Raw genomic sequence first — 21206 nt, 5'->3', positions numbered from 1 at the left:
CCCGGTTTAAAATTGTAGGGAGCGGACGTGGCCGATGTATTCGCGATATAAACGCTGATCAATCAGCTCGCCGGTGCATTTAATCGATAGTTCAATAATTATTAACCTGGCTGAGGGAACAGGGCCTCCGCAAGATTGCCCGCTTTACGAATTCCCATCCTGATAGTTTTGTTTCGCGACTTATAAATTGCCTGTCTCTAACGATCTCTTCCAGATGAACAGCTCATTAACGACGCGTATAAATTATTCCAACGATATTTCAACGATATCGTCCAATCGCCGATGTATTCACCTATATCGATCGATGCATCCACCTCGTAAACGAACCATTTTCGTCGAGCTTCGATTTATCGACGATACGTTCCATTCTATATCACAGAAGATCGTTGTTCGCCTATAATAATGTATCAATTTCCACTGTTTCTATGTAAATCCAGCTAGTTTCTTACATGGTGTTAACCTTCGTGCAGATGTATTTTATTTGATCGTTTTATGTTCGATTTTTTCATATAGACCGTGGTATAATTACGAAAGAAACTTCATGATTCGTGATATTTTTTTATTCGAAACAAAGCGTGTTTTGAGAGAATTCGAACTTGAAGGGAAACTTTGCATTGAAATATTTCAAGGAAAGTAATATACCAAATCGTAGAGCGATATTTCAAGAAACACGTCAAATGAATTATATTACGAAAGATTCGATTCGAGTCTTCTCGATGATCTTTTTTCGCTTCGCTGTATATTTCGGTGACAAAAAATGCAATTGAATGAACGATAAATTAAATAAAAGCTGGCCGATCGACTGGTAATATGTGTTCTTCTTACCGATGAGACCTGGTGGACCAATTACGCCATATTCCTTGCACGTGGTCCCCAGGCGTCTTATAAAAAGACAAAAAAGATGGAAAGACGTCGTATGCCGGTCGTATGCCGATAACGTCGTGCGAGCGTTATTAATTATCGTGGTTCGGCTGTTCGCAATTAGCGCTGGATCAGTTTCGGCTAATTACATCGAACCAAGTGTCGTCATTAATTACTTCCCATCGTCCGTTGAATTCATTTACAATAGCTTTCCCTGAAAAGCTGTCCCGGATCCTTCTACGATCTTGCAAATTACGCTCACGACCCTGCCTAGTTCGTTAAAATACTCTTCGCGACGATGCGTCCAGCTTCGTCTTTGTGACTCTGCTGCATTTATTAGAACAATTTGTCAGAACACGCATTCGCTATAACCGTAGCTTATGTGCACTGGAACAGCTGCGTCGAAATTGCTACAAAGAGAGATGATTATAGAATCTAATGAAAGATTAGATCTTGGATCGCACATACTTAAACGTTTGTCACGGAAAACTTCTACGCACGTATTACGTGTGTTATATTATACGAAGTTTGAAATTTCGTTAACGCTATAAATAAAACACAACTATCACGATTATGCGTAATATATTCGTACGAGATTTCTACGCATAATATTCAGATACTTTCTTGCGCATCGTTCAAGATCGAGTTGCCCGTAATAGTACACATTACGATACCAGCAAATAGTTTTCCTATTTGAAACCTCATCACACGCAAATAAGCGGAACGGCGCAGAACGTGGACCATCCGCTGGAAAAAGTGGATTTGAAGCGGCGTGCGAATAGTCAGAGCGGAGAGAAAGTATTCGTGGAAGGGCAAAAAGCCGGCATCGACATGTCGATCGAAAGAAGTGTCGCTAATTTGATGTAGCCGGTGTATACGGCGGATCGTATGGCGGAGTGGTTTGGTCACTCGCGAGTTGATTTATACCAGTGGGCAAGAACCTCGTGGCAAAGCTCGTTGCCTTGCTCATTGCTTCCACCGCTTGTCTCCGTTCTCTCTCTCTTTCCGTGCTCACTTTAAACAATGGAATTGCGTAGCGACGTCAATCTCTCTGTATTATTCACCTCGCCCCTTCGCTCCTCTATATCCCTAGTTGTTCCCTGTTTTCGCTACCTTTTCTGTCTTTCTCCGTCACGTTTTTTTCCTTTTTCGATCTTTGTTCCTTCGTTTTTCTCCTTCCTCTCGTTTTTTCCAAGAGTTTCTCTTTTTCTGCATCTGTCGCTCCTCGCGGGAGGGAATACATCGAGAGTCGAAGGATCGTTTAAAACGGTGTTACCAACGCCTAACGCCTCACCGAGTGTGTCTTTCGACTCTCGAGTCTTCGTCACGGATCTTTTCTAATTTCACGGATATCGGTTCAAGGTTTGCATGGAATACGCGTGATCGATAGATAGGTACGTGTTTTTCGCGGTAATTCGAATAATATTTTCTGATGGTATTTGTGGCTTTGTTGGAAGCGATTTGAGACAGGAAATCGTAAAGTTGGTTGGACAGTTTCGGAGAAAGTGAAAGAAAGCAGGAACGAGTGGCGAATAACTCGAGTTGAGAAAGAGTAGATTGAGTTTGATAATATTTGAGGAACGTGTTCTGTGTAACACGTTTGAAACGTGTTCGTCTGGGTTAATATTATGTTTGTAGCACCTGTCACGAATGAAAAATAGAAAAACAAAGATGTCCTAACGAGCAATTCCTACCGGAAATATTAAATATACGTATGGAAAAATATTTGCCAATCATAGCATTTTATAAATACAGATAATCCTAGAAAGGAGAATTGTTTCTTGTACTAACTGCAAGTCATCTTACCTGTCTGTCCAACAGAGAGCGTCATCTCGATACCTAGAACAAGCGAACACAAAAACTTTGTTAATCTCGTATATTATCAGAAATCCTAATAATAATGCATTTAATGATAACAGACAATAAAGTGCTTGGATTATTTCCATAAAGATTGAGACAATTGCGATTGATTATAAGCTGCTGGACATTTAAATAGCTCAGGATCTTAATAAATCAATGTTATACGTGTGAGATAAAAATATAATAAAAAAAACTATACTAAATCGTATCAGAAATCTATCTTGAAGAATATTTCATTCAAGATAAACGAGTGTCCCGTATGAATTACGGGTAAGATGTTACGTACGTAATTATAAGTTACCTATAAGTCATCCGACATGATTTCTGTAATTACGAGCATACTGTATAATATCTCATAAATATCTGATCTGCATATAGCAATTCAAGAAGCTTCAAAATAAAATCCATATAAATAGCGATTTAAAATCGTACTTTCCTCGACGAATGCAACAATATCGATTGTATTAATTTGTTATGGTGTACGATCTTTGCCCGGTCCCCTATACGCCAATCTCAAGACCCGAGAGAACGTATCACAGCTTACAGGAAAAAGCTTTTATATGAAAGCCTAGCTGTGAATAAGATCGCCGTCGTAAATTGTGCGCGAGGCTAATCTCACGGTTGAACGCGGCCATAGACTTCACTTCGTTTGACTTCGACGAGTAGCGAGAGACCCTCGAAAAAACTCTCTGTCGAACGAATTCGCAAGCTTTTCAATTCGTTCGTTCCTTGCAGTTTGCTTTTATTGGAAGCTAATGCTTTGGTTTAGGAAACAGCTAACAATAACCGAGACGTTTCGTAAAATACGTTTTCAACCCCAACTTTGTAGCTATTTTCACCTATTTCAGTAGCGAGATAGGTTTATGCCACGATACGCCATTAATCTCGAAGTCGCATAGAATAAATTTTAATAACTTTACGTTAACAAATATATCTATATCGCAATTTTCTCTACCATCGATTCCACTCGCCCAACGTAACTCCTACAACAACGCTAAAATTCACCCCAAAAGTAAAAAAAAGACACCTAAAAGGCGTCCCGTTTCTCCATTCTTATCGCCGTGAAACTGAAACTGGAAAATCGTGAAACTATGTTAAAAAGAGAAAACCCTGGCAAAGTGAGAGAGAGAGAAAGAGAGAGAACGAGACAAGGAACGAAATAAATGAGAGAATCGAGATCAGAAGTTGGTGCGCGTGGTGTCGCGGATGAATCAGAAGGTGCGAAGAAAGTGGGGCCTGTCAGCGGGACATGATTTAAAGCCAAATATTACGACAGAGAGCACATTTCTCGAGCGTCCCGGCCCGGTTTCACCCTAGCGCGGCGTCGCGGTACGGGGGTGGCTGCGACGCGAAGGGATGAACCGTAAGTCGTGCAGATATGTTCGCCACGGTTTATTACCGGGATGCCGGAATGGCCCAAGCCCGTAGGAACATTGATTTAATGCGGGAGTAATTGGGCGACCGGACGTCTCTATGAGCACGCCACCTTCCACCGCTAATGTGTTCCCGCCCTTCTAACCTTTCGGTTAACCACCATGCAAGCGAGCCACGCTTCAACCCCCTCTTTCTACCTTTTACTTTCTCTGTCTGACGTTGTACAACCTCCACCCACGGGACGTGAGAAAGGCGAACGCTTTATTGCCGCTTTTATTGCTCGACGAGTTTTAGCCGCAGTTCGGATCGGCTTATGGCGCTTATTAAACTTTGATGTCACCAAATCGCTCTCGCTCGCCTCTATCTATACCATCCGCCTCGCTCGTGGCGTGCATGCTTATCTGTTGGGAATAATATGGGAGAAAGAGAAGAGTTGGCAGGTCGGAATAAGAGGAAATTTAGAGTTGGTATCTGTTCTTTTTTTTTATCCTGATTTTGAGAAACGATACGACATCGTAGAGGGTGGTTCGGAGTTTCGACGTTAGTTAAGAGTTCAGTCAATGGTTTTGTTAGAGTTGGTCGAATAGCAAAGCTGTATAGTAAAATACTGGAGATCTGATCTTTCTATCAGATACGCTGGAGAAATATATACTTCGTAATCGTAATATTTTTACAACCGAAAGGCGTAATATATTTATCCGTATCTTCTGAATTTTTCTATCTTTTAGATAGCTTTAGATGATTCGTCTAAGTAACGATTTTCGAAATTTTGTTCCATAATAGTTTTTCGAAAACTCGCGAGTATCGAATCGCAACTTTTCCTCTTACGAATTATTCTTTCGCTCGTTCTATCAAAAGTACAGACGCTGTTACGCTTTATTTTTATTACTTTTATTATCTGCAGAACCAATCTTCGGCAAGTGAATGTTAACTTCAGAAGCACGATCGTCGTTAATGTTAGGACGTTACCGCTTGCAGTTTGGCAGATCGGACACCCCTAAAACATCATACGATACGCATAACAGCCCATGATTCTCACCTTGGACGATATCGTCGTATATTCAGACACTTGACGACAATGTGTCTTTACGAGTCCATAGAAGGGTAAAGTTTCTTACTTTCCCGTAAAATTTTGTTGCCTCGACGGAGAGATTCCCGTTAAACGGGCAAACGGTATTACCGGAATTCACACTGATGATCGGCATCGCGTGCAGCAAATTGAAGGTTGCGCGTAGATTTGCGTGCGATATCGATGATGAAGTCTTCGAGCTGCTCAAATTTTATTAGCCACGAACTCCGTAATCGCCGTGAAGTAAATGCAAATGATTTCAGGCTGAAATAGGCGGTTGAGTCTTATTTTTCCCGCTTCACGTAACACGAATTAACCAGTTGGGGTAATGCCCGAAAATTACCGAGCATTTAGTCCCCCGAAGAATGCGCGAACCTGGACACAGGCCTCTTCTCTCGTCATATGCCATCTATCGAACGTGTTTACGCAGTTATAGTATACTGAAAAGTATTTCAAAATTCATATGGTTGATTCTGTAAACATCCATATAAACGATTCTATATATACGACGATTTTAACGCCAATCTATAAATTTATATAAAAAGTCCTCTTCCTTCTTTCTAAACTAGTCGCTGCGCTTCTATTCGAACTAATGATTCTACTAATTTGATCGATTTCGTCAATTCTATTATACCACTGTGAATCGACTTTTCAACAAAATTGCTCCCCTCGCTCGAAAAAGCACAAACCGACAGAGTCGACTCTGAAAATTACCATTGTCGTATCAACGGTAGAAAATCACCATTTCGCGACACGTGTCGATAAGACGAAACAGATCAGAAGACGTAGGCGTACCGCAAACGTGTCTTACGAGCAGTCATAATACGGGGGGCAGAGGTTTGCATCCACACATGGTGCGACCACGTGTTCCAAGCCGAGCCGGCAGCCGAACGGTGTAAACTTTAACTTTGCCTAACACCGGCTGCGCGGAATGTCCGTCCCGAGGACGAGCTGCCTTTCGATCCCGGCGTTGCTCTACAGAGGGTGAGAGTTCGCGCGGGGATAAACGCAGAAACACGGCGAGCTGAAGCAGAACGCTCAAACGCGGCGGGGGAAACGCGACATGTATGTAATAACTAAGTGATGTGTCGGCATAGTAAGTGGCATTTTCGTTTGCCACACCTTGTGTAAAGAGGAACGTCGGAGGGTAGGAGAGTTTTAGGGTCGTCTCCCTTTCTTTTCAGTCGTTGACGATCGTGTTTGGTTTCCAGTTGTCTGATGTGAATTTATAAAATTTGACAAAACATTTGTGGAAAATCACCGGATACAAGAACACTATGGAAACGCGTGATATACGAAAATACACTTTTCGCGATATTAGTCGTGTTCTCATACGGACGTTATCGCCGTTTAAACTCTAAACTTCCTTAAACGCATCTAAAATCCCTTTTCCAAAGCCTCCCCTATCGAAGAACCAATTGCCAGAACTCCACTTAAATCTCCTATCACTAACGTCGCTATCGATTCTTCCTGTCGAACTAGGTTCAACCTTCAACGCGCGTCACATCTTTTTCAACCCGTTTCCCACACTCATCCCCTTCGAAATTACTTCATAGAAATGCAATCTGAAAAATCACTTCCATACTGGCAAACCATTACTCGAAATCGCTTGGCGTTAGCGTTCAACGAGACCGATTCCCTGAAATCTTTTTCCATCCGTAATCCGTATGGTATTGTACCGGCGTTAATTGTAAGTTGAGAGAGAGGCAGAGAGAGACAGACAGCCAGAAAGAGAGAGACACTCACGAACGATCGGGTGGCCGGATAAGAAACGCATTCCGGTTTTCGTCCGAAGAGACATCGGCGGAACTGGGCCTGGGTCTCTGACGGTATTGGAAGAGAGGGTTTTTCAGTGGTGCCGCCTCGTGTCTCTTCTCCCGACATCCGTGCGAATGTAGGAGCGTCGGGTGTGGTGTTCCAGAAGAGAGGCAAGCCTGCTACTGGTTCTCGAGGCTGTATATGCGGCCGCAAGAATGTTCGCCGTGTTGGTTCGATTAATCAGTCGTTTTTCGTAGCCTCGCTCTGGGCCAATAGAGGTAGAAAAACTTAACGTATGTGATAATGCGCCAGCTATGCCTCTGCCCTCTGTTCTTTCACTGTTTCTCTCTTCTTCCCTTCTCCTTTCGTTCTTCCATTCTCTCCCTCTCCCGTTTTACCGTTGCTCTTGCTCTCTTTCTACTCGATACGCGTTTCGTCACAAGCTGGAACGTGGACCGCGCGCCCATGCTGAATATATACCTACAGCGAAACGGCCACGGCCGAGCCGACGCCAGGATCACTGACCGGCAGGATGCTGTCTTGCAAGGGACTCAAACTTTTTTCACGGCGACAGCCACGAGGACACGTAACCAGAGGTCCGGCTCAAATATACTCGAACGCACCGGGGATGCGATATTTCAGCTGTGATCTTTAACGAGCGCGTCGCGGTTCGCTCGCGCGACCCACACCGCTACGGCGGATCAACAAGAGAGAGATAGAGAATTTGCTCCTCGACCGGCTCCGTGATCATTTTCCGATCGGATAAATTGATATGGATCGTTTCTTTCCTGGTCTCCTGGTTTTTGTCCTCGTTGTCGTTATCGTTGTTCACCGGTGATACCAGTGCCGTGTTTTCTTCCGTCGTTTCTTCGCTGTCTTCTAGTTTCATTGCCTGGGGTAATGGATGAGATACAAAGGATGCTGTTCGTAGCATGTTTAGAAACGTTTAATTTCTTGTTAGTAGTTGTCTGTAGTTTGTTGGTTGTTCGACGACTTGATATTAATTTTAACGCTGATAAGAGTTCTCTTTCTTCACGATACATACAGGTAAACTTCAAACGTATTTGGTCTTAAAGTTGAGCGCGTTATATATTTCCGACCAACAAGTCGGAATAAGAAGAATTATCCATACATCTTTAAAAAAAGAATCGATGATCGAGGAACGCGTGAGAAACAAAGCCTCGTCTGCTGCGTCTTCTAATTCGATTGCAACCTCGAACACAATCCTATTATACTTTCATCATACGTTCGTCGCTTCTCGTTAAAACCGCAAGAACGCAAACACAACATGCAAAACGATGCACAAGATCGCAGATATCTACGTTAGAAACAAGGAATCGTTCGTGCAACGATACTCGGCTCTTCTAGACGATACAATTTCGCGTAGGGAGCGTAATGGCACGCTTCTATCACGTTTTCCCTGTACGAACGTGGCGTTGCTGGAGAAAACGTTTTGCTGTTAATCCAATACCGCAAAATCATCCAATTCCACGGCGAATTGTCACGGTTGCGTGTTTTTCCGCCGCGGAAAAACGTCCGTAGTTCGGTGATTAGTCTTTTTACGTTAACCTGGTTAAGATTACGCTTGGCTGGCTACGTACAAAAAGCATCGGTCTCGCTCGAACGCAGCTTTCGTGACGAAGAAAACGTCCGATTGACACGCGTTATGACATTCTGGTCTCGTGGCGTTGCGAAACACGCGTCTACCGATCGAAATCGACGTATAGAAAAATGGATGGAATCGAGATCGACGGTTCGACGGAGATCGAGGGAATAGGTTGACGTCGAGTTCCGTTCGACAATGCTCGCTTTCCCCTTCCGACTTGCGTCACGTCGCACCTTCACGCTCTGATCGAACACGCTTTTTTACTTTGCAACGTTCTTCGGAAAAATGGATACGCGTATGATTCCTTTGGTTTCGTTCGATCGAACGCCGTGTATGGGGCAAAGATTCGGGCGATTGGATATTTGTTGCAATAAGCGAGGTAATTAGTGGAACGAGGTGAGATTGGGTCTTAATTGGGTTTGGTGAAGTGTTTCGTGCTTTTCGAGCTAAAAAGTCGGCTAAAAATAGTCCTCTTTGTACCTTCATAGAAGAAGATTCTTTGTTATATCTACGATAAGAAGTAACTGGTTAAAAATACGTAATACGATGTATACGAATCACTCGCGATCTCGTTAAACGTTTTATCATGACGGGCGAATTGTCATTTATAGACCTCCCGATCAGAAATCCATTAACATCGACCACTTTTCTATGTTAATAAATGCACGTACTATTTCTGCGATACCCGTTAAAGTTTCGCAATATCATTAACTCTGTCGACTCACACTTCTGCGAATCGCAAGCACAAAACCGAGAACGTTTCTTCTATAAGGACAATTTCTTAAAGGCGTAGACAATTCCAGGACATTCCCACGCCACGAACGAGTCCGTTCCACGACCATTGTCGATCGCCAGCTATCGGCAAGAAATCCATCCACCTTTGATACTCTCGTCCACGCTAACCTCGGTAGAACATTCGATGTCTCAGTCTTAGGTTTTATTGAAAAACGCGAGGCCAGGACGTGACGAAGCGATTAGGCGGAGCGGCGATGAAACGGATCACGGAACGTACGCGGATCGAACGAGACGCATAAATCCTTTCTGGATACCGGCAGCAGACGACAAGAGGAGGAACAAGACCACTAGGAACGAAGAAACGGCGAAGGACGGTTCTCTGGATCTCGGTAGTGGAACGGGTGAGAAGATATCGTTGGCCGCGAGGTGTCTCCTCGCTTTCACAGTTTTATAATAAAATCGCCGTGTGCGAAGGGTAGAGAGTAAGAGAAAAAAGGAGAGAGAAGTTCTCGCGGAGATCGACAAAAAGGAGGCGTGCGTTTGGAAAAACACGAGATTTCAATTAAAGAGACAAGCTTAGTAATGAGGCAGCGTGGATTTATTGGCTCTCGATTCACGGCGTGGCGCCAAAACGTCTGCGTGTGTTGCTCTGCGGCCTGTGTGCCGATCCGCTTCGGGTCTCCCTCTGGTCCGCTCGAGCGCTCCGTCAGCAGCCAGCACGCGCGTGTTAATGTATGCGTGCGTGCACGTGCCCTACGGACCATTCGGACCCTTGCAACCGGCCCTTTATTCGCCCCGACGCACACACCACAACCGTACGTTCTCCACCAGTCCGTATAAAACGGCCACCTTCTCGATCGACCGCGTTACTTCGACCTACCTACCATATTCCCCTGGAATTAGCTCATTTGCATCCGATCGAGATTCATTACCGTATTGCCGGGTAATAGGACAGTCTCATTCGACCAAGATCTTTTTCTCCCCGTCTCCTTCTATCTTTGCTCCTGCAACTGTCTCTCCTTGCTCCCTTATCTATCCTGGCCCCGATATTTCCACTACAGACGGCCTTCCACGGACACGACCGCTCTTAATGCGTTTCTCGTCGGTCTCTTGAGGCGGATCGGTAAGAGGCGGTGGGGTATTTTATGTATGCGAGAGAACGCACGTGAAATTCAGGTGAAAAATTGACATTTAATCGTGATTGTTGAAAACATTCGAACGATATCTTTTATTATTTGAATTCGAAAATAAAAGTAAGTAATATATCTAACAGATACATCGTGGTAGCTTAGCGAGTGACGTTTCAATAGCAAATAAACAAATTTTCCTCCAAGTGAAATAGCTATTTTAGCAGTAACGTGAGTTTGCAGTAACGTGAGCAGTAACGAGATTGATCGTACAGATAGCGTCGACATCGCGTTACTTGCAAGTTTTTCTATGGAATGGGAAGTAGACTTTTGAGTCTTTTTTAAACAAACTGTTAAATATATATCAAATGGCTACGATGGTTATATTGGAAGGTGTTTGAGCAATAGGTGCGCTCGTATTTTACTCCAAGTGAAATGCATATGTATCAAGCAGTAGGATGCGAGATGTTTGAGAAATTGAAAATCGAGGTTGGTGATAGCGAGGCAGCATCGATATTCCTTTTTGTAAAATAAAGAAGCAGATTGTTGAGCTTTGTTTGGTCGGAAATTGCTTACTAAAGCGTGAAAGGTGAAAGATATATGAAATACTCGATAAAAATGATATCGCTGATAAACGTAGCTTTGCTCGCGAGTAAAGTGGTATAAATTTCTTAAATAAACATCGTAATCTTTGTATCGTAACACAGCATTCCTCGATGAAGCGTTACGAGTTAAACGAGTAAAAACGAAATTAACTTTGAGCAAACAAAATCGCCGAAGGTTTAAACGCGAGGAAGATAAGCGCCGAGAAGGCTGGCTGTTTTAAGTATCTTGTAACAGCGACAATCGATGTCGTTAAGTTATCAGACCGGACAGTGGTCTCGACACTTTGCATAATTGCCGAAGCCTAATTAACTTCTTTCGGCTCGAGGTGGAACTTAACGCACAGATAACATTATTTTCGCAGTAATAAACGAGCTACGCTCGTGACTGCTTCTGATAAGAAACTATTTCCTTTCTGCTTTCACTATACCTTTCGAATACTTTTTCTTCTTTCTTCCTTCACCTTTTTTTATAGATTTTTAGTATCCACACTTCCACAGATTTAATTAACGTCGATAATCTTACTTGTTGCAAAAATAGATTTTGAATAATCACAGATAAACATTTCGTGATCATTTTGTAAGTTTTATATCAATTCGCTATTTAATAAAAGAGAGATAATATCTGAAATATCCCGTTTCGTATCTTTTATTTTTCTATCCGCGAATCATCGTTCTATTTGTTGTATACGTTTACGTAGTTTTATCGAGTAAATTCCTTATGTACTTCTTGCTAGGTTCATTTGCTACGAGCAACGAGATTGCGTAAACTGTTTGCAGTTTAAAGGAAACTCCGGCTGAAAAATACTTAACAAGCGTGTACATATAATAAAATTACTCTCTCAATATATTTTCTGACATCGAACCAAAACGCATTCGTCATTAACGCAAAAAGAACGCGAGATCCGATCTTTTCCGCCGTTAGTATTAAAGACATTTTCTGCCGATAATTTTCAATCAATGGCGTAACTAAATGCAAGAATGTTCCTACAGATTGTTCAGGATCGTATAAAATGCTTCGCGCGGTAATCTCAGTACGCTAACAACACTGACGAAAACGTAATTATAGTTTGTGTACTCTACATCCATTACTTTCTTGTCGATATCGAACAAGCTACGCGAACTCGTAATTTTATGAGAAAATACTTGTATAAGCGTATAAAATATCGTTAATTAAAATTCAAAAACATATAAAACAATTTTTATACGATATTTAGAAATACAAGGTGATTCTTATTTTAGATTAAATCCTATAACCTGGAAAACTATTTCATCTTGATTGCTTCCATTATAGTACATCAAGAATGTACGATTCGATTTGCAATTCGTATTTTTTCAACGATAAAGAATATAGAATGGTTAATACCCATCGCAATAGCTATAATTTGAAGCAAGTACAAATTAAAGCCAATTGCCCAGGCGAATCGGTGAACTGTGTTTCATATTGTATCTATTTCAGCTTTTTGTTACCTAACTTTGCTAAAACATTTTATCAAGTACGCATCTACCGTGATACTCAATCGTATTTTCTACCAGCGAAATCAATTTTTCAAAAGAAAATACTTTATTCTCCCAGCAAATCCTCGTTCACGCTACTGTATTGTCAAATTGCGAGAGAGCCGCGTGGCAAGAAACGGCCGGACAATTCTGTCGCGGTCTCGCGGTTCTTGGCGTTCGTTTGGTGCGGTCACAATCGAACTGGCCTTTTCCATTCGGAGCTGCGTATAGATCGTTCGTTCACGGTGTATCGATTAACAAGGCTCTTATCTCGTTTAAGGATTTTTATGGAGAACGTTATAGGCCTGGGCAAGGAGCGCGGTCGTCGTGTCCACGGGGGAGAAAACATCGTCGGCACCGCGGCTTAAAGACATGATCCGGCGCGTAATCGTGTTTCGTGGCCGGAGTCCCGATAAAAACGCCACGATACGAATCGACGGCCGATTAGCCGTGGGCTACGAATCGCCCAACGTCCTACATTATATCATGTAATTTTTATCGGATCTCAAGTACGATCTCTCGGTACTGAACGGCGGAAATTATGCATAAGACTGATCATCATTTGCCCGGGATAGTTTATATCGGAACGAAGAACAGCCCTTTAAGCTCGGTCTCTCGGACATCGGTGCCTGACGAAATTGCTAATTCCTTCGTCTTCCCTATTACGCTTGGGACGTTTCGAGGGGAGGCACGCTTTAAGAGGCAACCTGGTGGTCAAGTTGCCCATCCAGACGATCGCTTAACGATCGCTGACAAAACCTTTTAACGTCACGAGGTGTGTACAGGGCCGTTTCGACGTGAATTCATCCCTGCAACCGGATGCAAAGTGTCGGTAGCATCATTTGTTCCGGAGCAGCTTATGGCCATATGCGTACATACTCGTATCGAGGCAAGCCGCCGCTGGTGGTACGCGAAAAGATTTCGATGTAACCAACCGCGAGGCCACGCCATGATACATTTTTCAACGCTGTAATCCCCCGTTTCGGATGTTAAATCGGTGTTCCGCGTGTGTTATTAGGGACGATTATCATACAGCCGAATCGCGGCGCGCGAACCGTCCGTATTTCGGAATCGTTATCCACGATATACGAGGCCGCGGTTGTTATTAATAACTATTGCACCGCGTGGCATCCCGATGCCTTTTCCAGAGTCTCGCTCGTAAAATCACGCCCTTTCTGGGTTGTGAAGCCTGCCTTTCGATACAGGTGGACGCCGATGGTCCGGGGCCACGAAACATGCCGCAGATGCAGATAGAGCAGTATCATTTCCCAAAGAGCATGGATTGTGAATACAATTATTGGTTGGAATCTAAAAAAGATCATATGGAACGGAACGTACTTTAACAAATTCGCTATTAAAATCTACAGGACTACATTACCAGTGAATTTATCTTAACGAATGTACGCAGGCGCTTGTGGAAAAATTTAAATACGTTTTCAACTCAGACAGAAATTGTACTTATAAATTAATAAAATAATATTAATAAAATAAATGTAAATTGTACTTATATTATGTATACGTATTTGCTTTCGTCATACTGTTCCATATTCCTATACGTTTTCGTCGTATTACTTGTATCACTTAACTAACGACTACCGATTGAAACTTCAGTTTCTTCGATGCAAGTGACCAAAAATATCAAATTTCTTCATCGAAAACGCCCAGTCCTGAAAAACCATTTATTCCATCCAACTGCCTATTTATCCGCGGGAAACAAAAAGCGTGCTGCATTATATTCCTCGATACCCCCCATGTCTGTCGATTCAACAAATTTCCGACGGGATTAAGGGAAACCCCACAGATAGAGTAGCAAAAACAAAAACAATTACAGCGGAGCCGAAAACGTTGACTCGCGGTAAGAACGCGGCAGCAGAAGGAAAGCCGGCCTTTTTCTCGAACAAGCGCCGTATTCGGCGTCTGTTCCGCGCTGGATAAAAACCGCGGGACCGCGTACGGTACTCGAGTACGGTACTCGATCCGCAACACGAGGTGTACCGAAGCTGTGGCCCCGCCGGATCCAATGAATAATACAGCCGCGGCACAATTAGCCCCGCCGTTTTCAATTTAATCGGCGAATTATCAACCCTTCAGGGAACGGGCGACTGGTTCGCCGCAAGAAAGGATCGGCGCGCACCACCACGGCATCCGGTACACATCGTGATACCAAGGCATCACGGTGGAAGTCGGCTTTCGCACAGCGGGTAGCGAGACGCGCAAAGAAGCTGCGCGGTTACCACGCGTTACCGAGCTCCCGTTCGACGTTTGTTAACATCTCTTAAGTAACATGGTGCAACGTACGTAGTTTGTATGCGAAATTGCTGAAAGAGATGGAACAGTGTTCGCTTAGTTGCTGTAAGTCGGCTCTTTGTCGGTGAATCTATTCAGGAAAATATATATTGTAGGAATTTCTTTTCTGGCTTAATCAATTGAAAGTTAGTGGTGTGTTTATGCAGTGGAATAACGTTGACGAGTAGTGGTATGCTTTTGTAGCAAAGCGATGTTGATGGTAAAACGTGCGTGTTCGGATAGTAGAGTAGAATATAGTAAGAGTAGAGCATTGAAAATGGTAGAAAAATGTTTATGTATTATAGTACAGAGTGATGTGTTTATGTGGCAAAACAGCGATGATAGCAAGAGCAGAGTTATAGCGATGATATGTTTGAATAGTAGAATATAGTGTAATAATAGCGGAATGATGAAAGTGGTAGAAAATAATATGCTCTATGTGGTAAAATAGTAACGAGGCTGAACGAAATGTGTGCGGAGTAAAGTGGTATGTTGTTAAAGGATCGTGAAGGTAGAAAGTAGTGTGTTCTTACGTGATAGAGTATGGGTGGTAGATTCTGATAAACGAATCGCATAAATGTTGAAAGAATCTGTGTAAATCTCTTTTCATATCTTTCAAGTGTATACTTTGTATATATATATCTTTCCTATAATTTAATTTTCATAGCTGTTTGTAAAATCGAAGCTGAATATCTGTAGTTCGAATCGAATATTGGGACATTCAGGTGTACAATTTTTCCTACTATGAAACTGATATGTATCCTGAAATACAGATGATTTATGAAAGGAGGAAAGAGGTAAATTTCGAATTCTGTAGCTTGAATTAAGCATCGCGAGCAAGAAAAACAGATTGAATAAAGATGGACGAAGAGAAAAAAAGATTGATCGCTGTAGTTCGATTATCGGAATGAAAACAAGTTCTTCCACGTTACGATTCACTGACTTACTACGACTAGTCGTAGGAAGAAGAAACGTTCCACTACCGGAGAGAATCATCGATAAATCGGAACATCCACGAGTCGATTCTCTTCCTTTCTCATTCAATGGTTCTTTAAAAACGAGAAAAAAGCGGAACGGTAACTTAATAGAACGATGGTCTGTGCCACGAAAAATATTACGATGCAATACCTCGTGCCTCAATGGCTACATAAACGATCTATAAACGATGTACGAACTCTTGAAACGCTTAGTATTCATTGAACACGATATTTACCAGACTACTGTCGTTAATCAACCTAAGTACAATAGGTATTCTGATTACTTAATGGCTTCATATACGAATACTACTGACCTACTGATTGTATAGTAGCGTCGACGTTCGACGAGACAAGCATTTCCGATTTACGATCGAGGGATACGGATCGTAAAGATATTCGTTCGATATCTTCTCGGGTAAACACAATGAACGTTTGGTTAAATAAGGAAATGTCATTTTTGAACGGAGAATTGCCAAGTGGATATGCTGAGAACCCTTGTTCAACTCGGTCACAGTCATCCTTTCAATTGGCGCTGCTTGTTTGAGATTGTTCGCGATTAAGTCGCGTTCACACCAAAACGCACGTCGTGTTCAGAATATAAACGGCAGATGATGATGATTCATTTTTAATATCTCTGGAGAATATTGCGTTAACGAGAAATATATAAAATATCGAAAAAGATCTAAACAATATACATTATACTACTTGGATTTAAAGGGACAGCATACCTATATATAGACCAAGATGCCTAGTAGGGTAATTATGTATCCGATGATCGCATCTATGCATTCCTGACCTCTTGCCTGACGATATTAACCCTCGTTAATGATATCGGATTTACGATTATCAGCAAATTACGATTTTTTCGTTCAAATTGAATAAATCAAACGTTATAAAAAAATCACGTGTATAGTCTATGCATGGAATATCAGCGAAATAAATTGTACCTAAAAATACGTTCAATACACAGCCGAATCTAGCATCAAAAATTACAATTAATAATTCTAACTTTAAAGTATATCTCTGCACCTAAATTGCGTTTTAAGTCTTTCATATGTTAACAATAATCAAACACGTGATCTATCAATTTTTTACATCGCAAACAACACAAACTAATCTAATTTTAAGAATGAAAGTTCTACATTACGAACGAAGAACGTTCAAACGTTCACCTCTTACGGTCCAATTCTCAAAAATATACGGCATAGGTGCAACAAGACTAAGGAAGAGTGTAAATGCGTTCTCGGGACAGTTTAATCAGAAGTTCAGTCTAATCAGAGGTTCGCGCTCCCGCCGAAAGGCGCGTTTACACGGACGCACGTATACGGGCGTACACGACGTTAATCGCGGCGGTATGTGGCGACGACGAACAGTACCGCCTACACAATCACTTGACCTCCCTACGCCCCCGTATCTCTCAGTTAACCTTATCAACTCGATTCAACTCGACCTAACCGGTGTCGGACCGATGCGGCTCGAAAGCAGACGCGCCGCTTACCTACATTCACGTTCCTTCGTTTCGCCACGGGGCACCGTAATATCTTGCTTTACGCGCTCTGAATAAATATCGAACGACTATCGATCCGGTCTCTAGCCCACCTCTAGCCGGGTCAATCGTAAAGAGCTGTCTCGAAACATTCAATTTGCAACTGTTGTTTCACGCGTTTATGGTTCTGAATTATCGTTTTATTAGTACACTGCAAATGCTTATGCATACACGAGAAATTAGAAAATACTTATCTTTGTGTAAATTAACTTAGTTGCTAATGACCGCAATAGATAGATGCAAGAAATAGATTTAAATAAAGAAAGAAGTACACAGAGTGCATAGGATGTGTAAAAATGTAATATTACGCTAATTTAATGCATTTTGTTTCAAAACAGATTTGATTGAAATCTTTCGTAAAATTTATCGAGGAAAACGGGAAATAAAAATGGAGCCAACTAATAGGAAACGAGAAATTGGCAACGAAGGAATATTTCAGGTTTAAATCGCGTTTTAACGAAGAAATTCGCGCCCCCTTGTTTGTACGACACGTGAAATATCGCGATAACTCCTGCAGGGAGCTGCTACTCGGATTTGTATGCGTTCGAGGCAACGTCGAACGGGGCCCGACTGTCTCATTATTATCTCGTTTCGCGCGAGTAATTCATTTTTATGTATGTCGAAGTTCTGTTCGGTGATTCACGGGCGTCTCACGCGGTGCACCCGAGCATATTTGAAATTCCCAACTCGTCTAATTGTGCCGATTCTACCTGCACGACTGTATCTTTTGATCGAGCTAGGAGAACTTTTCATATTTTGTTGATTATTCGTTTTTGATTTCCTTTCCTTTTGCTTCTCCTATCGAATCATGAAAATGTTATCCCATGAAAATTTCCATTTAATAGAAGCTAGAAATTTCTTCTCAATATATTATATAACTATAAATTATTTACGATGTTATTATCTATTTATCATAATTAAGCGATCGTCATAATCCTTGATCGACTATTTCACTTTATCTAAATTTATTCATCTTGATTACGTTATTAGCGACTGACTCATTTTAGTCAATACTGCTTAAGATTCCTAACCTATACGAATGTTATCGACGAAGTAATCGATCGATAATTACCGACTCTGGCTTAACAAATAGAATCATTGGCTGAATACGTAAGAAGAACAAGTGTCATAGTACGTGAGTAAAGTAACAGTTTGAAAGATCGCAGAAGTATCGTTATTATGTGTTACAATTAATTTCAACGTGTAATTATAGAAATCAGACGAATTAAGAAACAAGGAAAAACCTTACCAAAAAAGTTGAAGTTCATTCGATAGATGCAATAAAAGTGGACTGCAAATTCGATGGTATATACAACTTAAAAATACCAAAAGAACTAAACTTTCGGAACATATCACTAATATATCACTCATAACACTTTCACGATTGAAAATTCAAACGATATTTGATAGATTAACTGCATAATTCGACGATCGGATTCTGACACAAACTGTACGGGTTTATTACCGACGGCCATTTTTGTCTACTAGTTACTTCGAAGTCAAAATAATGTTAAATATTTAGACGCATATAAATAAATTGTTTTAAATTTCATTTATACTGTTAAATACTTATGAAAGAAAAATATGGTTATACATTTCACGGGAAGTATTTCAATTTACTTAACAAATATTTTGATATAGTATGAAATATGGAAAGAAAATGTGAGACGAGAAATGTCGCGAAGAAAATGTTCTTGAATAATCAATGAAAACAAAAAATGAAAAAAAAAACGCAATAACCTCAAAACATGAGAGTCTCGGTGTTACTCGCAGCTATTAACTTTTTTATGCTTAAAGTTGTTAAAGCAAAGTGTTTTAGATATTATGATATTCAGTCAGTTCAAGCAATTTCTTGCATGTTTGCAATGGTTAGTTTACAGTATTTTTATATGTATTCTACGTGCGTAGTCATCCGGATTAACTTCCTCTTCTCAAATGAAATATCTTACTACATTTAAAAAAATTATCTGATCACAAACATTTATCATCACAAGCTGAACCATGTCGTCACGAATCATCTATTTAAAAATTATACGCAAACACAAATTATACAAAAACAAAGACACGCTTCAAAGATTATATGGAAGATTATATATCGGGCCAAACAGAAACGAGGGTGTATAGAGGAACCATAAGGATGGGGATGGCGAGTATCAATCTAATAGTAATGAGCAGTGATGCCGAGCGGAAGACTTTGAAATATACATTATGCGGGGATTATGTTTATGCATGCGGGAAAGGCGGCGAGAGCATTTTTCTTTTGATATGCCTTCCGCGACTCCCGCGAGGAGCATCTCTGCGCGGTGGCTGTGAGATTTGAATAAAAGTATCTGGCCGAGTCACTCTGCCGGGGAGCAATTCGCCAGCTGCTTTTTACAACTGCGTGCTCTCATTAAATATGTATAGATTCGCGCCCCGAGCATGTTCCCCCGGATTCGGCCGCCCCCCTTCGCCCCTCACCAGCTCCTTATATCCCTGGCCCGATAATAGAACCGCGCGAACGATTACCAAAAACATATGTTTTAAAGATTGCACGCCGCGGGACAGATATATCGTGGCCGCTATCATTTTTTCCAGAGAGCCTAACCGCGATTCCGCGCGTACGACGCACGGTAAATCACTCGAAAATAGAAGGATTGGAAGGGAGTAATTTTTTATCTCGAGTGATCGATACGACAAACTTGAACATCTTATCCTATGTAACGAGGTTATTTGATTTGTCAAAGCTTCGACGTTAAGAAATTGACGGAAGGTGAAGTTGATCACCTTGGCTTCTAGGAGGCTGAATAGTAGTAGGTATAATCTTATGCTACATGGTAGCAATAATTTTAATATAACAAAGATGGAATTTAATCATACCAATTTTCTACCAATAATAATTTGTATAAACAATACTATTAAGAGTATATAAAGTTAACCGTGGTAATTCGAAGACTTTTTCAGAGAATAAAGAAGATGACAACAAGAGAATGCGCGTAGAATTGGGAGGCTGAGAAAAGAACTTCTTCGTCCCAGGAGCGATTTATTCATAAACTCTAACAACCATGATAATGCGTATCCTGTATTCAGAAATTACCTGTCGAATAAAAGTAGAAAAGAAAGAAGATAAAGAGGCGGAAGAAGCACAATGAAATTCACCGGTCACTCTGTCTACGTACAGGTAATCCTGGCGATATCCACTTGAATTGCGAATAATTACGATGAATGTACCGTATGATTTAACTTTTTAACGCGGTCTCCCGACATTTCCAGGTCGATTAACTTCGGCTCGCTGGCAGTCAGTCAGTCAATCATTAGGTAATGAGGCCGTGTTTGGAGGCCGGTGTAACTGGACGTCGATAGTCCGTATAAACGTATCGCCGTCCGCATAGAATAGGTCTCGTGATCTTATCGTCACGGTTTCATGTAATGCTAATGGACACATGGTAGCCCAATATGTACCTTAAACGAAAGGGTTAATATGATAGCGGGATAATGCGCGGACATTAAGGAGCCGGACGAGGCACGCCGGACAAATTATGAAGAGAACCATCCAGACGAAACGAGATCTCGTTTGTTGCTGCCTCCTTGAAGGTAAGCAAAGAAAACGGATCGCGAAGCAAATTGTCATTCGTCGGACTTCGAACGGAATCACCTGTTTCCTTCTTAAGGATCAGCAACTTGTTACCAAAGACTTAGCTTCTTGTTACAATTTTTTCAGGGTGATTATTAGATACAAGGATCGTGATTATGTTGCGAGCTTGTTATTGTTTGAAGAAAAAATTTTGCTACAATTTCTCGTGCAATTATTAAGAAGATGGATCGCGGTCGTGTTGCTAGTTGCGAGTAAATTCGTTGCGAGCTTGTTACGCTAAGTATATACTTAACAGACGAGATACTTTCTGAGTAGTTAATGAGGATTAAAAACG

The 21206-nt window shown here is 41.5% G+C and overlaps 1 protein-coding gene across 10 annotated transcripts in view; it reads right to left on the bottom strand.

Moving 5' to 3' along the window:
* The window catches only part of LOC117151124 (protein trachealess-like), a 141144-nt gene that overhangs the window by 106019 nt on the left and 13919 nt on the right, over positions 1–21206 (bottom strand). For 4 of the 10 annotated variants that reach the window (XM_033323808.1, XM_033323809.1, XM_033323811.1 and 1 more), the window contains exon 3: positions 2668–2700. The exons of 2 other annotated variants lie outside the window; for them this stretch is intronic. In XM_033323808.1, the coding sequence (XP_033179699.1) occupies positions 2668–2700 (33 nt within the window). Of the gene's footprint in view, positions 1–2667; positions 2701–18547; positions 18768–21206 lie in introns of those variants that run through there. 4 more of the 10 variants (XM_033323816.1, XM_033323817.1, XM_033323818.1 and 1 more) reach the window with 2 other exon arrangements.

The sequence above is a fragment of the Bombus impatiens genome, unplaced genomic scaffold (assembly GCF_000188095.3).
Source record: "Bombus impatiens unplaced genomic scaffold, BIMP_2.2 scf_1275, whole genome shotgun sequence".
Classification (NCBI taxonomy): Eukaryota; Metazoa; Arthropoda; class Insecta; order Hymenoptera; family Apidae; genus Bombus; species Bombus impatiens.
This window is presented reverse-complemented; position numbering and strand designations above follow the sequence as displayed.